The following is a 12,334-nucleotide window of genomic DNA, read 5'->3' as shown; positions in this document are numbered from 1 at the left end:
GGCCTTTGGGGGACGCCTGGGGCTGAGGGATGAGCCAAAGCCGTGATGGCACAATCCCCACGGTACAGTGACCTCTCGGGGGCTCGTGGCCAGTGGGGAAACTTGGTGAATTCTAAATTTATATGAATCCAAGAAAACAGAAGCTGACATTATGTTGGAGGGGACAGAATGGTCTTCTGGGGGAGAATTGGAGATGGTTTACTTTGGGAAGGCAGCGCCTTGCCTTACCTGGTTTGCACTGAGACTTAGTCACCTAAAGGTTTCTGCAGTCCTGTAAGCCTTAGAGTGTATTTGCAGTCAAACACCTGGAGACTTAGACGAAAGGGCAACATGCGCTTGTTTGAATGAGGTTATTGACCCTCTTGGTTTCTCTTTAAACATGATTCTGGTTTGAATTCCTTGGATATACCCATGACCCAAGGAGAAGCATGTTTCTCAGTCTCTTGGAGGGGGCAGTCAGGACATCTAGAGACTGGGATGGTAATTTTGGACACTTTTAACAGAACTTAAGAAATAATAGTAAAGGTTTTTTTTTTTTTTAGATCAACTGCAAAATGCTTAATAATTACATATAGGAGGGTTAAAAGAAGACTTTTATCTCCTTTATGAGAGCATTGTTATTGAGTGGTCATTAATTCTGTTTGCCAGCCTTGGAAGAATCTTGGTTCACAAAGTGCTGTGGCGTAGATCCACAGACTGGGTCATATAGCTCACCAGAGTTTTAAGACAATTGTCATTTTCTTCTGTTTTGTGCCCCCCCCCCATTTTTTTCCCCAAAGGAATCTACCATGAACACTTGTTAACTTTTACAAAGAGCAAAAAATAATAAAAGTTATGTTGAGGAAAAATAATAAAAGTTATGTTAAAAAAAAAAAAGAAGTTATGTTAAAAAAAAAAAAGAAGAAACTGCTTTGGGTTGCATGCTATTTATTTTTTATAGGCCACTTTTGTTCCAAGGTCTTTGAAGCTTACAAAATCAATTTTAAAAATGTTTCTTGTTTACTCGGATGAGTGTGTCCATAAGTGACCCATTGGAAGCATCTTGTCATTGAGTAAGAGAACCAGGGAGGGACAGAGATGAGATACAGTAGGCTGCTGAACCCCCAGCTATCAGCCCAAGACTGACCCCTGCAGACAGCTCTAGGCAGCCGGGAATAGAGTGAACTCTGACCCAGGGGTCTAGAAACCCGGAGTCCTCATCTTGGGTCTCCCACTCATGGCGAGTCATGTTCCCGTCAAAGAACTTCATCCCTTGCCTGGAAAACGAAAGACCTGTACTGCCTCCTCGCCGGACCCCCGGCATCTCAATGATCTGTTGTCCTAGGTTTGATTGTCAGTGTTAACATCATGTCAGTTCATATGTTTTCATTCAGGAGTTGTGGGAAAGCATTATTCTCTTGAAACCTGCTTTTAAAGAATTTCTCCTGGACTACCTGGAAGGGCTGAGCCTTCAACACCAGTGGTTGGTAGTGCACATAGCGAAGCTTTCAAACAGATGAGCAGATCATAGTACACAGTTGAGAGGTGGAGATAGTGAGTCCTTTGCCAAGTTATTGACAGTTTTAATCTAAATTCAGAAATACGTGATGTGAAGTAGTCACAGAAGGCAGTGTGTTCACAAGCTCCAGCCCCTCTACCTTGAATGCATGGGGGACGACTGGCATTATCAGAGAGCATTTTTATGAGAAGGATCATAGTAAGCCTCTAAAGTCTGGCTTTGGAGAGAAGGCTCTAGAATGTTTCTAAGTGAGAGAAGATACGGTCTGCAGGACTCTGATAACCAAACAATGATAAATACCCATCTGCCATGACTTTTCCATATTCATTCTTGGGAGTGAGTGTTCTAAGGGATCCTCAGAGGGTTTCTCTTATTCTCTTATTCAATGATTTAAACAGAAATGGAATGGCGTATTGCCTGGTTCAGGTAAGCATTACATTAACTTCCTCCCTTAATTGTGTTTCCTCTGTCGGTGAAGTTGAGTACCACCCAGTCGCTTTTCAGAAAATCCTACCGTCGAGGTTCCCTCGCGGAAGTGGACTCTTTCCTGTGTCTTTGTTCCCTCCCCAGGATGAAGAAGAGGAGTCCAGTCGGCAGGACACGGAAGAGAAAATACTTCTGGATCCAAACAGTGAAGAGGTTTCTGAGAAGGATGCCAAGCAGATCATTGAGTGTGTATCGCTCAGTTTTCTCCCTTGTCAGTGTGTTTCAGGAGGATTGTGCTTTATGGATTTTCTTGTAGAAAATTTTGTCTAAGGAAGGAGGCTGACCGACCTTACGCCCACACCCCACGTGAAATGAATGTGGCGACTGAGGTCACCCACTGAGCTTTGGGGGCTCATCTCCTTCCTTCCACCCAAATCCCCATCTCCAGCTCAGCATCACTCCTGGGCTTCTCCCCGACCTTGGCCTTTGGTGCCAGGACTGAACTGATCAGACTGCCCCTACTAGCTGGCTGCTCGGCTGCCCTTCCCACCTTGACACTCACCCTGAGCCCCCCCCCCCCAACCCCATGCGAAATGCCATTCCCTCCTGGTCCCTGCTAACTCCCGTCCTGCCCGTCTCCACAGCACCCCAGGACCCCTCAGCGCCCTCTTCTCCCAGTGTTCAATTGCTAGCTCCATTCTTCACCCCAGCCATCCTCTGTGTCAACACTTTGCTTGTGTAGCTCTAATATTAAGAGAAACCTTGGAGGAAATAATATGCAAAATACAACATTTAAAAAATTTTTCTTAATATTTATTTTATTTTTGAGAGAGAGAGAGAGAGACCGAGCGAGAGTGAGGGAGGTGCAGAGAGAGCGAGAGACACAGAATCCAAAGCAGGCTCCAGGCTCTGAGTTGTTAGCACAGAGCCTGATGCGGGGCTCAACCCATGAACCATGAGATGACCTGAGCCAAAGTCAGGTGCTTAACCGACTGAGCCACCCAGGTGCCCTGCAAAATACAACATTTATCTATCTATCTATCTATCTATCTATCTATCTATCTATCTACCTATTTAAACATTTATTCATTTTTTGAGAGACAGAGAAGAGAGCACAGCAGGGGAGGGGCAGAGAGAGGGGGAGACACAGAATCCGAAGCAGGCTCCAGGCTCTGAGCTGTCAGCTCAGAGCCCGATGTGGGGCTTGAACTCATGAAATGAGAGATCATGACCTGAGCCGAGGTCAGACACTTAGCTGACTGAGCCACCCGGGCGCCCTGCAAAATACAACATTTTAAAGTGGTGAGGTTTTGGGGCACCTGGGTGGCTCAGTCGGTTGAGCATTCGACTCTTGGTTTTGGCTCAGGTCATGTTCTGATGGCTTCATGGGTTTGAGGCCCGCATCAGGCTGTGTGCTGACAGCCTGCTTGGGATTCTCTCTCTCCCTCTCTGTCTCTGCCCCTCCCCCATGTGCACTGTCTCTGTCTCCCTCGAAATAAATAAATATAAATTTTATTAAAAAACAAATAAATAATAAAAGGCATGAGTTTTAAAAGAAACACCCAGAAATAGGAAATAGTCCCCACATTAGGAAACTTTGTTTTCTCAGTCTGCCATTCCTCCTTTACCAAAGGTCTAGAACACCACCCCCACCTTTGATGGTCCTCACTGCTTGTGGAATAAAATACCAGCTGGGGGGCGCCTGGGTGGCGCAGTCGGTTAAGCGTCCGACTTCAGCCAGGTCACGATCTCGCGGTCCGGGAGTTCGAGCCCCGCGTCAGGCTCTGGGCTGATGGCTCGGAGCCTGGAGTCTGTTTCCGATTCTGTGTCTCCCTCTCTCTCTGCCCCTCCCCTGTTCATGCTCTGTCTCTCTCTGTCCCAAAAATAAATAAACATTGAAAAAAAAAATTTAAAAAAAAAAAAATACCAGCTGGTTAACAAGACATAGGAAGCTGAAACCGGCCTGTCTTTCCTATCCCTTTGCTCCCTCTCTCAGCTGCTGGGCAAGCTCACGCTCATATCGGTCATTGGAGGTCAAGCGGGCCTGCACGCAGACCCAGATTCCACTACTTTTTATGTGGCCCAGACAAATGAATTAACCTCTGTGAGCCTACAGCTCCCCACAAGCGTAAAATGGGGATGGACAGTACTCAGTCTACCTTGCTAATTCTGTGAGGGTTACAGATCGTGTATTTGAACTAGAAGACAGGAAGTAGGTGGTCGATACACCTGCAGTGCTCACTGCAGCTATTTTAGGCTCCCCATTCAGGCACCAAATTATCTGAGGATGACTCTCCACTCTCTGTCCCAGGACAGCGAAGCAAGACGTGGATGATGAGTACAGCATGCAGTACAGTGCCAGGGGCTCCCAGTCCTACTACACGGTGGCCCATGCCATCTCGGAGAGGGTGGAGAAGCAGTCCGCCCTCCTCATCAACGGGACCCTGAAGCATTATCAGGTAATGGGTGTGGTCTGTGCCCTCCTGGCAAGTCACAGTCTTGTACCTAATTTTCATCGGAGTGGGTCTTGCACAGGCGCGTGTCGATTGCTTAAGAAGTTTGGTGATGGGGAGGCATTTGGGGTCCCATTGTTAAGATGATTCTCTTCCGTGGTGCCTCCCATTTTTGTTTCAGAGCACTTCCATTTTGCCACCTGACTAGTGCATACCCATTTTCTCTTCCATGATTTTCGGGTGAATTGCGTGTTAAGGAATATGGGCTTTAACATTTGGAACGGTTTTCTTGTGGGTCTCTGCACAATGGGAAACCCAGCCACATTCTGTACGTACAGGAACATCTGTGCCTCGTCTTGAAGTAAATGAAGCATTTTTTTCAAAACTTGCAGTGGTGGCTAGAGTTTAATGCCATGGATTCAGCTTCTGGGAGCCGCTGTCTACTGTATTTATGCTTTTTTTTAAGACACCATAAAATGGGGAGCTCTGGTGAAAAGTATACTGTAAACATAACAGACGTTGCATTTGACCTGTTGGAATAAGGTCAGCTCCTGTCTTCTACCTCCTGCCACTTTGGTGTTTCCCAGAGTGTGTTCCTTGGAACATTTGTCTCAGGAGACGTACCTTAAAAAGAAAAAAAAATGTTCTGTGGTCAAATAAATATGGGCAATACTATCAGCTGTAAGTAGGATTATTGCATAATTTAATATTGCAAATTTGGATGCTTAGGAGCATGTATAGAAGCCCTTCCTATAAATACCAGGCATAACCCAGGACTATCCTGAGCCAAGCAGACATCTGGGCACCTTGGAAGTGACCCTCCTGGTAAGCCCTGCTGTGCAGGAGCGCATTCACGACTCTGCAAAAATAAACGTGTGACCTATGATTGCACATCAGCATCCTGCAGTGAAATAACTTTAACTTCCTAATCCCCAAATTTCTTTGACCACCAAATTTTATGTTGATATATCCCCTATTAACATGCTATAAAATTAGTGTCTTTTGGAATATACCTCAGGAAGTATTGGTTTAAGTTGTCAGACTTCTTAGACTCGGCTCCTGTAAACTTTTTTTTTTTAATTTTTTAAAAAAATTATTTATTTTCGGGGTGCCTGGGTGGCGCAGTCGGTTAAGCGTCCGGCTTCAGCCAGGTCACGATCTCGCGGTCCGTGAGTTCGAGCCCCGCGTCAGGCTCTGGGCTGATGGCTCAGAGCCTGGAGCCTGTTTCCGATTCTGTGTCTCCCTCTCTCTCTGCCCCTCCCCCATTCATGCTCTGTCTCTCTCTGTCCCAAAAATAAATAAACGAAAAAAAAAAAAATTATTTATTTTCAAAAGAGAGAGAGCCCTAGTGGGGGAGGGGCAGAGAGAGCAAGAGAGAGAGAGAGTGGGAGCGACACAGAATCTGAAGCAGGCTCCAGGCTCTGAGCTCTCAGCAGAAAGCCCGATGAAGGGCTCCAACCCACGAACCATGAGATCATGACCTGAGCTGAAGCCAGACGCTTAACCAACTGAACCACCCAGGCGCCCCTCCTCTAAACTCTTAATACTGGGCACTGTGCTTGCTGCCATTGTGGGGGGTGAAGGTTGCATTGCCCATTGCCACAGTCCCCTTCTCGATTTGAATTAAGGTGCCAGCAGTCTGTACCCACTGCTGCTTTTGCATCACCGGTTCAAGTATCAACCTGATGTAAAAGGTGAATTAGTGATATTGTGAGAATAGTTTTGACCTTGGGGATGCTCTGAAAATCTCCCCAGCAGGAGCCCCTGGAGCACACTTGGAGAACCACTGTTCTGGCTGTAGTAAGGTCATGGTTTCTCCAAAGACCATGCTATTTTCACGAGGTTCCGAGTTGTTTTCATCGTACTTGGCATAGATGTCAACTCAGTTTGTTCTAGTAAACTGTTGTCGGTCTGCACGGAGAAGATGCATACTTTGGAATATTCATAAATCAGTGTTGATGACACACTGATTTCCTCCCGCCATCCAACACCTTTCTAATCCCCTGACATCACAGTCCTTTCACACCCGTCTCCCCGGTTTCCGGTTGTGTGTTTCATGCCCCTCCTCCTCTCCAGCCACTGTAGGTTTCCTGAGCATGCGCATCAGACCCCTTCCGGGTTTTCGCTCCACGGAGTTGCTTCTCACAAAGCTGCGGCTCAGCGCCTTCCTGGATCTCTGTCCACGCGTTAGCTTTCTGTCACCTTGCTCCTTGGCACATTTTTTTGTGCCATTAATAGTTCTGTAACCCTGGCACTGTGGATGGGGGTGGAGGGGAGGCTCTTGTGCTGCTTCCCGGGAAAGCCGCACAAGTGTGCTTCGCTGCCCGAACCCTCCACTTCTGCGGTCTAGGGAAATCCAAATCCCTTCCTACAGTTTCATGACTTTCTAGTCTCCTGTGCTGCCCACTGGTGCTCCTGTTTTATCTAGGTTGAACGCAGATCCAAAATTCAGCCCCTTTGCCAGTTTTCGTTAAAAAAAAAAAAAAAAATCCACTAAACCACTGTTCAAATGGCTTTTTGTTTAGTTGACTTTCCAAAAGGTCTGGTGGTCTCAGGGTCCTCTTGCAGTCATGCAACCCCTCCCACCCGCCACTGTGGTGGCCATTCATTTCCCCTCTTGCCTTCTCTATCTTTGCCCGTGCCCTCAGAGCCCTCCCTGTTTCTCCCATCTCCTGGTGTTGCTGTCCTGCAAAATCCTGTAGGATGATTGGGCGTCTTGGCATGGTGCAAGGTAGCCCCAAGTGGCCTATGGAGGTATTTCTGCAGACCTGCTCGATACAATTGCATATATGTGCTAGTACCGTTTTAAGTAAGTTTATAGTATTTATATGGATGCCACATACTTTCAAGCACTTCTTAGACCACGTGTATGTGTGAACGCCTTTTGTCTCCTCTTGGACTGGAAACTTCTGAAGGGAGGCATGCATCCTCCACACCCCGCATCCGTCTTCTCTACCTCGGTGCATGGTCCTTTGCACAGAACAGTCACTTAATAACTAACGAAAATCATTGAATTACTCGCTTAGTTCTTACATAAAATAAATTAAAAGGAACATTTCCCTAAGTATAACTTCATCAGCAAGCTAAATTGGTTTCAGCAGATATGCGTATTTATGTGTTTGTATATTTATACACATTTACTTCTGTGTAATATGTAATACATCATCTAGGTGAATAGTTCTATGTAGTATGTAACATGTAAGCGTGTAAATGTATATCACGTAAATAAATACATTAAATTGCTTCTACCATTGAAATCCAACATGTGTGGGATGGTGGTGGTATTGGCGGTTGGGGGAAGGAAGTGGAGCAGTTCCGTATTTTCACCCAAGCTTTCTTGTAGTTAACACAGGAACCCCAAAGCCGCATCTCTGGTGCAGAGCTCTTGTACTTTAAAACTTCCAGTGCGCTGCCCATGGGGGGCACCCACATTGCAAAGTGGTGCCTGGGAGCTTTTTCTCCACCAGGAAATGTGCTCCTGTGGACCCAGCAGCGCGCCCCTGGCTCCCCGGTCACCCTGCTTCCTCCCCGAGGGGATCCCGCCCCGGGGGAGTCTCTACGTGGCCAAGAAGGCTGTTTCTAATGATCTCTGATCTGTGTGCCAAACCTGCCTTCTGGTTTGTTTGTCTCTAATCCTCACATTGGCTTTTTGTTCTTGGAGTGGTTGGAATGGATTTTAGTTTGGGTTTTCTTCATTTATAATCACTGTGGAATGTCATATACTGTGAAATGCTAAGTAGGGATGAGCAGGAAAGCTGCTTAAAATCCCACCAGTATGCTGCAGCCCGTCATTTCTAAATCTGATTAACACTTAGCACCTGCCAAGCAGCCGGAATGATTACAGGCTCATATTTTAAATTCTTTTTGTGTTGGTGCTTCCCCCCACTTGCCTACTGTGGGAAATGCAACCTACGGCACCGAGGAGTTAAGAAGTCACAGCCTCACTTGAGTTGTATTAGTATTAATTACCTGTGCAGATCTTGGATAATTGAAGCAATTACTCTTCATTTCAGCTCCAGGGCCTGGAATGGATGGTTTCCCTGTATAATAACAATTTGAACGGGATCTTAGCTGATGAAATGGGGCTAGGAAAGACCATACAGACCATTGCCCTCATCACTTATCTGATGGAGCACAAAAGACTCAATGGCCCCTATCTCATCATTGTTCCCCTTTCGTAAGTAAAGCCGTTTATTTCGCACTATCCTTCCCTAGGTTGTAGATTGCCCTCTTAGTAGCTCATCTTTGTTTTTTCATTTAAGGCAGAATTTTAGCAGGTCGTGGGATTACCAAGAGCATCTAATCTGGATTTAGGTTTTCACTGCCCACCCTCCCCCTCAACCCCCGGCCTCTTTGAATGGCTGTTTAAACACAGGACAAAGTGATTTTACCAGCCATTAGCCCTGTAGTCTACACAGCCTGCACAGGGCACAGTTAGGTCTTATTCATTGTGACACCTTAAGTGACTCCCGAGGTGGAAAGGCTTGGACGTATTTTTTTTTAAAGATTTCTTTGATAGCTTTCCCTTGTCCCATTTCCAAAAGGTTGCAGAAATTCAAAAAGTATGTCTTATTCAACCTGCCTTCACTGTATCTTTTAAAGCAGAAGCTAAATCACAGTCGTAACTGAATTTTGCATTAAACTGCCTTTGGTACATGCAGGTTAATTTCAGCCATCAGGATGGGTCTTGCTGTTCTCCATTCAGTTCCCAGAGCCTGGCCCACTGTGCGTCTTCTCGGAGGTCTTTCTCTGACTCTTCTGAGAGAAGGAATACCTGTTCAGAAGAGCCCCCCTTCCAGAATGGGGTCTCTGGCTGTGGGTGTTAGATTACAGTTTTAGTCCCTGAGATCTTTGTCGATCCCAGTGTTGGTACAGTCTTGGACCTTGAGAAAAAAAGGATTCTGGTTTAGCCTTTGCAAATTCGGTCCAAACGAGGACTATTTATTTGCAAGCCTTCTGAATCTGCATTATCCAAATCCGTGGTATTTAGACATCCTTTGTATTATATCTACGTTTCAAGTATATATTTTGCTCTTTACCTATATTGTTCATGTTCAGACTCCTATATTACGGTGATGTTTTCAGGGATTTAAAAAAAAAAGGGCATTCAATGTTTTTCCCTTACTCTATCTTCACATATTTATTTAATATTTTCATGTGCTTTTTATAAAATTTCTTTTTCCTGACTCAACTTTTCTGTGCACTTACATGGCTGCTTCTAAAGAGTCCCCACATCACTCTGGCAATTGCTAAGGTTTTTCTTCCCCCTCTATGTTTATGCATTAATTTTTTTTTTCCTTACGAGATTTCTTAGGAACTCACACACACACTTGTCATGCTTTGGGGCGTCTTATTCTCCACTTATCTCTTATTTCCACACCTTTAAAAGAGATACTTAGTTGAGATAATTTATAGTCTCTAGCCCCTTTCAAGGTGAGGCCTGAGCATGAATAAGAACATCTTTTTAACCACTGATTTTTCATACAAATGCCTTTTTCTCTGAATGTTTTCTTTTTTGTTCCGTAGGACTCTGTCTAACTGGACATATGAATTTGACAAATGGGCTCCTTCTGTGGTGAAAATTTCTTACAAGGTTTGGAATGCTGTATTTATATATAAATGTGGAGAAGCAAAAAATAGACCCTATTTTTTTTTCTTCGTTCCATATGCACATCTGTGAACTGTATTTGGTTGTAAAGTTTTGTCATGTACATCATGTACCAAACAGTGTGAGTTAATCATCCCAAGAAGATTACTGTAATAAACCATAATTACTTTCAGATAGTGAAATGCAGAAGAAAATTGTTAATTATCATATTGCGAGGTTTCTGATGAGAGTAATACAAATGACAAATATCACGCATTCCGCGTGCCTCTATGCCCACGGTTCCCGCAAAGTTCGCAATTACCCGGGCGCGTGGGCTGCCTGCTGCACGGTCCCATAGAAATGAAGCTTTCCAGCAGGGCAGCAGGGTCTCTGCTACCTCGAGGTTGCCATAATTTCCTTTTCTCTCTTTCCCCACCCTCAGTTTTCACTGGGAAAGCCTGTCTGTAAGGGTCTGAAAACTGTCCAGATGTGTGCGATTTTGCCAAGCACTTTCTTCCTGGATAATGGATCTGTATATGATAATGCATATATGTGCAATTCTCAGTCACGTGTCTGGGCTCCATTAAGCCATGAATAGTGAGACAAAATGCTCACATTACTTCCATTGGGAGATATATATATATATATATATATATATATATATATATATATATATATGTATGTATTTCTTTCCATTCAGGGCACCCCTGCCATGCGTCGCTCCCTTGTCCCCCAGCTGCGGAGTGGCAAATTCAACGTCCTCTTGACTACTTATGAGTACATTATCAAAGACAAGCACATTCTTGCAAAGGTATGTTTGAAAAAAAAATTCTTTTACCTCTAATTATGGACCATTGCACTGGAGCGTAAAGTATTCCCCAAATTATACTCGCTACTATAATTTGATCATTAGATGGCTTCTCTCCCTTCCCCTTGCCCTCTCCCTCTCGTCTCCCTCCCTCCCTCTCTCTCTCTCTCTCTCTCTCGCTCTCGCTCTCGCTCTCGCTCACTTGCAGAGTCAGATATATTTTGGTCTTGGGTTTTAATTTTATGCATGCTTTTTTTTTTGGCATATGTCATTGATTCTGCTTCTCTTACCTAGCCTCTCATAGTTAATGAGTTTACATCTCTTAAGAAATTCACCTGGGTTCCCTCTGCAACTCTTTTTCTCTCCAGTGGCCCTGAACCTGCTTGTGGAAGAAATAATTGTTTTTGCTGCCCTGGGTTATTGTCAGCCGCGTGACTTCATTCCTCTGGTGCCTTTGTCTCTCCAAAGATGAGTGGGCACCTCTCCATACGAACATTCATCCAGGCTGGGGCTTTGGTGCTATTCCTGTGTTAGGTTTTCCTGGGAAAATAATGGGCTATTGTTTGAATTACTCTGGGCTGTTTCTCTATTTACTTGAAGCTGAGAGAGGCTTGTTTTTCCACCTGCAACCTTCATGGCTCTTAATTTGTACGTCCTAAGTTGTCCTTTAGCCATAAAATAGAAAAGTGTTTTTCACTTATATCACCTTGCCTCCTGATGCGTTCTTGCCGAATGACAGAAATACATTGGTTCATGGGAGCAACTATGAAAACTTCCTTTTGTTTTCCCCTTTGGTAATTTCTTTCCCCCCCACGGTGCTACCGAAGTGCTATAATCTGAAACTAAGTTATGGCCAGAACTGAACGGAATCCCTGTTTCTTGGACCTGTTCTCTCTCTGCCTTAAACCTTTGCTCTGGGAATGGAGTGTTCCCTTCGTGGCATCACAGGAAGTAACACACAGGAAGTGTGCTCCCAGGGGGGTTTAATAATTGAGATGACAGTGGCAATAGTGCTGTGTTCCTGCTCCTCCGGCTCAGAGATGAATTTGACATTGAACATGTCAAAAATGACATGTTTTCAATATTACTGCAGGAATGTGTTTGCACATTTGAGATTCTTTAAAAAAAAAAAAACACCCTATCACATCTTCTGCGTATGTATTTCAGAATTCATCAGAGATGCCTGGTAATGAGATGAATTGCTTTTATTTGTTACTGAGGCTATAGAAAGGGGTAGTAATATTTTGCCCAAGCAGAAGACCTAATTGGTAAATTAGCAAATTAGCAAAATCAGCGTCCCCTGATTCCTTGTTTGTTAGGTCATAAGCTAAATTAGGAAATTAGATTAGAATGCTTACTTGAATACATTTTTATCTGCTGGCCTCTTTTCATGCTATTGGTAAGCTTGGGACAGTTGTCCGTACAGCTTGGTTCTTAAACGCTTTTCTTAGAAATGGTGAAAGAAGAGTAAACAACCCCAAACTCTGGTAGTTTCTTTTACCCGGACATCCCAGCCTGGCGGATGCTTTTATTTCTTTTCCCCCGATTTTACCGTCACTTCT

General features: G+C 44.6%; 1 protein-coding gene across 5 annotated transcripts in view; it reads left to right on the top strand.

The window, feature by feature from the left end:
- Nucleotides 1–12,334, top strand: part of SMARCA2 (SWI/SNF related, matrix associated, actin dependent regulator of chromatin, subfamily a, member 2) — a 179,787-nt gene that overhangs the window by 58,591 nt on the left and 108,862 nt on the right. For all 5 annotated transcript variants that reach the window (XM_047101568.1, XM_047101535.1, XM_047101561.1 and 2 more), the window contains exons 13-17: nucleotides 2,069–2,169; nucleotides 4,236–4,383; nucleotides 8,391–8,554; nucleotides 9,904–9,970; nucleotides 10,665–10,775. In XM_047101568.1, coding sequence (XP_046957524.1) covers nucleotides 2,069–2,169; nucleotides 4,236–4,383; nucleotides 8,391–8,554; nucleotides 9,904–9,970; nucleotides 10,665–10,775 — 591 coding nt within the window. The remainder of the gene's footprint in view (nucleotides 1–2,068; nucleotides 2,170–4,235; nucleotides 4,384–8,390; nucleotides 8,555–9,903; nucleotides 9,971–10,664; nucleotides 10,776–12,334) is intronic.

The sequence above is a fragment of the Lynx rufus genome, unplaced genomic scaffold (assembly GCF_022079265.1).
Source record: "Lynx rufus isolate CCGP_SWC_20201006 ecotype Redwood Valley unplaced genomic scaffold, mLynRuf1.p SCAF_10, whole genome shotgun sequence".
In the NCBI taxonomy this organism is placed as follows: domain Eukaryota; kingdom Metazoa; phylum Chordata; class Mammalia; order Carnivora; family Felidae; genus Lynx; species Lynx rufus.
This window is presented reverse-complemented; position numbering and strand designations above follow the sequence as displayed.